We start from the raw sequence: 3,808 nt of genomic DNA on the forward strand, positions 1-3,808 counted from the left end.
ACTCCCCTGAGTTTCCCCCCATTCAGAATACATTGTGAATAACTAAAATCTTTGCTCACCATTTAAGATATAGTACATCCATAACTAGTGGTTTCCTCATTAGCAGGGAGGAGTTTCTACAACTATATTGCATGTGCATGGCCCTCGTGCCGCAATTTTAGCAAACACAGAAAGTGGCCTATATTGGAGACCAAAAGTTGTCTGGTACACTGGTACACTGCTTAGTGTTTCAACAACATGAATAACTTATTTCTAGTCTACAATCATCGATGTTACTACTAATGTGAAAACAAGACAAAATATGACTGTTCTTGCTCATTTTAAGACAAATGTCAAATAATCATTACATTCATTACAGACGTCAGTTGTTGTACAACTTAATTTCTAGCCTACAATCATCGATGTTACTACTAAAATATGACTATTCTTGCTCATTTTAAGATAATTGTAACATTCATTACAGACGTCAATTGTTGTACAACATCATGCCTACGCTGTTGGCATCACCTTTTACAGTGGATTTCTGCTGTTGTGGGCCTTTAACCATCTGTCTAACTTTGTCATTCACACAGGAGAGAGACGTGACTATCGTGGATCCTCTGGGGAGCCTCAACAACCTCATGATGCTGACAAGGCAGAGAAGAGTCTCTCCACATTAGAACACCTCAAGAAACATCAGCAGAGATCCACAGGGAAGAGAACTCACCGCTGCTCTGACTGTGGGAAGAGATTCACCTCACCAGCAGGCATTAAAATTCATCAGAGAATCCACACAGTAGAGAAACCTTACAGGTGTACTCAATGTGGGAAGAGTTTTGATACATCTAGCCATCTGAAGATACACCAGAGAATACACACAGTAGAGAAACCTTATAGCTGTACTCAATGTGGGAAGAGTTTTGATACATCTAGCCATCTGAAGATACACCAGAGAATACACACAGGAGAGAAGCCTTATAGCTGTACTCAATGTGGGAAGAGTTTTACTCAGCTAAGCAACCTGATATCACACCAGAGAACACACACGGGAGAGAAACCCTATAGCTGTGATGAATGTGGGAAGAGTTTTACCACGTCTAGCAATCTAACTCTTCACCAGAGAACACACACAGGAGAGAGACCTTATAGCTGTGATCAATGCGGGAAGAGTTTTACTCAGCTAAACAACCTGATATCACACCAGAGAACACACACAGGAGAGAAACCCTATAGCTGTACTCAATGTGGGAAGAGTTTTACTCATTCATCCAGCCTGATACAACACCAGAGAGCACACACAGGAGAGAAACCTTATAGCTGTGATCAATGTGGGAAGAGTTTTGTTACATCTAGCTATCTAACTGTACACCAGAGAACACACACAGGAGAGAAACCTTATAGCTGTAATCAATGTGGGAAGAGTTTTGTTACATCTAGCTATCTAACTGAACACCAGAGAACACACACAGGAGAGAAACCCTATAGCTGTAATCAATGTGGGAAGAGTTTTACTCAGTCAAACAGCCTGGTACAACACCAGATAACACACACGGGAAAGAAATCTCGTAGCTGTGACCAGAGATACTCTGATAAAAGATCTCTGATCAAACATCAGAAAATACATACATGAAGGAGTTGTTTCATGATATAAATGAATTAATGTCACAATGTAGAATGTTTTAATATTGTAGTGGGAGTATTTTAATGATGTCACAATGTAGAATGTTTTAACATTGTAGTAGGAGTATTTTAATGATGTCACAATATAGAATGTTTTAACATTGTAGTAGGAATATTTTAATGATGTCACAATGTAGAATGTTTTAACGTTTGCCCCCTGTTCTATTGATTTCAACATGATATGGATATTAGCCTCAGGGGGAAAATCCAGGCTCTGAATTGAAAGAGTACTATTTATGTGATGTAACAAGTCAAAAAGTTTTGTGTTTGGATCTTATTTTGACTGCATGTTTTTCCATTTTGGAGAGGAGTTTTGTTTGGGCTCGTTCCAAGTAGATGAGAGTTCTAGAAGCTAGTGGGGGAAAAATACATTTTTTTTTTTTTTTTTAAATTGTTGACAGCCAGTAGACACCATGTTTATATTGGTGAAGGTGACGCATTGTAGTTGATTATAATGTGAAATAAAAATTGTTTTCTGTTGGTTTTAAGCATTCTCTTAAGGTGTTAGTCTTTGGTTTTTCCATTTATATTTTGAGGTTTGGATTTTAGCACGTATAGCTCGTTAGCACATAGGATGCACTGATTGGTGTCACCTCGTTAGTCAGTATGTGTTACACCTGTGCTGGCTTGTCCATCACGTTAGTGGGAAGGTGTTTCACCTGAGCTGGTCCAGGTTCTATTTAAGAGTGTCTGGCCCAGTGCTCCAGTTGTCTTGATAGATGTGGACAGTCTTATAATACTTTTATTGCATCAAATGGTTGTTTTATGCAACAGAATAAAGTGTTCTTAGAACTATTGTGTTTGTTCTACTGAGGATGGGCCTCTGGGAGATTTACAATGTCTTTTGGGTGATAACCTAAAGAGACCGCATTCCAGAGCATGAGTTAATGTTTCTGTTCTATATGGTACCAGGGAGAGATGACCCCAGGGCCAGACCCTGGTCTCTACACAAAGAGTACTGTTTTTACAGCAGATACTGTCTGCTGAGAATTATAAGTATCTTTCATACAAATCTTAACCTTGTGACCCGTTCTATACATCTGCTGTTGGTCATGTAGGTTGAAAGGGGTGTATCTTGGCTGTAAAAGACCTTTTGTACTTTTGTATCGGGGCTCTCAACAAATCATCTGGGGGTGATTTGTCGACCAGCCATCATTATCGTAGAGTACTCAATTGATTCACTTTATATGTGTGTGTTGTCTTGACCTGCTCCCTTATTAATAAGTGAATCAAGATTTAGTTTAAGAATAACTCTGACTTGTGTGATAAGTTTGTCTCCTCATTTGATATTAAAGAAATTAACCACATTTGGCGATGGGGATGTGAATTTTCATTTGGTGACGCTCCGGGTAAATGATACATGAGGGATCCCTCAAACTTGGAATCTCAGGAGACCACACTTTGGGAACGGAGCAGATGGACCCAACTTTGATCTGAGAGGCAGAGAGCCGAGTAGATACCACATCTCAAACATAGTTAAAAAAAAAAAAAAGTGAGCGAAACAAGCAGAGTTTTTATAAAAGCCTAGTATGCTTTGAGTGTGTATTCCTGTGTGAGGGGTGAGGGGACACCTTGGAGGTGTGAAGAGGGCCGAGCCAGCTATCTATGTGAACTGGATGAAAACTAGAATCTGTGTTTACTAGTTAAGACCATGTATGATATAGTATAAGCTAGTAAGGTGCACCTGTAATTATTCCCAGTATGAGAAGAGTTGCTAGATTTATTAATTAAACATTTTTCCATAAAGTTAGAGTGAAACAAGGTGGCTGATTAGCTGTTGATGTTGAAGAAGCGTCCCGTCAACTAGATTATATGTCGGTGGCAGAATCACCTGAATAACGCACATCGCCATCTGCTGACTGGAGTTGGTATCGCAGTTGAGAAAATACTTTCAGACAGAAGGCTAAATAGCGACTGCCCCTACAAACCAACGACTCTCTTTGAAAACTGGCGATGCGGCATCAGAAACATTTATTATAGTGTAAAAATGTACTACAAAGTGTAGCTAAACAGAATAACTTTGGTCATACCCACTCAGCACGTGACGTCAGGTCTCTGTTGTGCCCTCTATTTCGCCCTAAAATAGTCATCCCTAATTGGGTTGTGTATAACTATGTAAATGTCTCTCAGACAAGGTAACCTTTATCCA

General features: G+C 39.5%; 1 protein-coding gene across 1 annotated transcript; it reads left to right on the top strand.

Annotated features, from left to right (window-relative positions):
- Positions 1 to 667: 667 nt before the first annotated feature.
- Positions 668 to 1,635, top strand: LOC120032555 (zinc finger protein 436-like; the record flags this gene model as incomplete). Its single annotated transcript, XM_038978697.1, has 1 exon — positions 668 to 1,635. A coding segment is annotated over one exon (942 nt), but the record flags the coding sequence as incomplete, so codon positions are not given.
- Positions 1,636 to 3,808: the final 2,173 nt, after the last annotated feature.

The sequence above is a fragment of the Salvelinus namaycush genome, chromosome 39 (genome assembly GCF_016432855.1).
Source record: "Salvelinus namaycush isolate Seneca chromosome 39, SaNama_1.0, whole genome shotgun sequence".
NCBI classification, from domain to species: domain Eukaryota; kingdom Metazoa; phylum Chordata; class Actinopteri; order Salmoniformes; family Salmonidae; genus Salvelinus; species Salvelinus namaycush.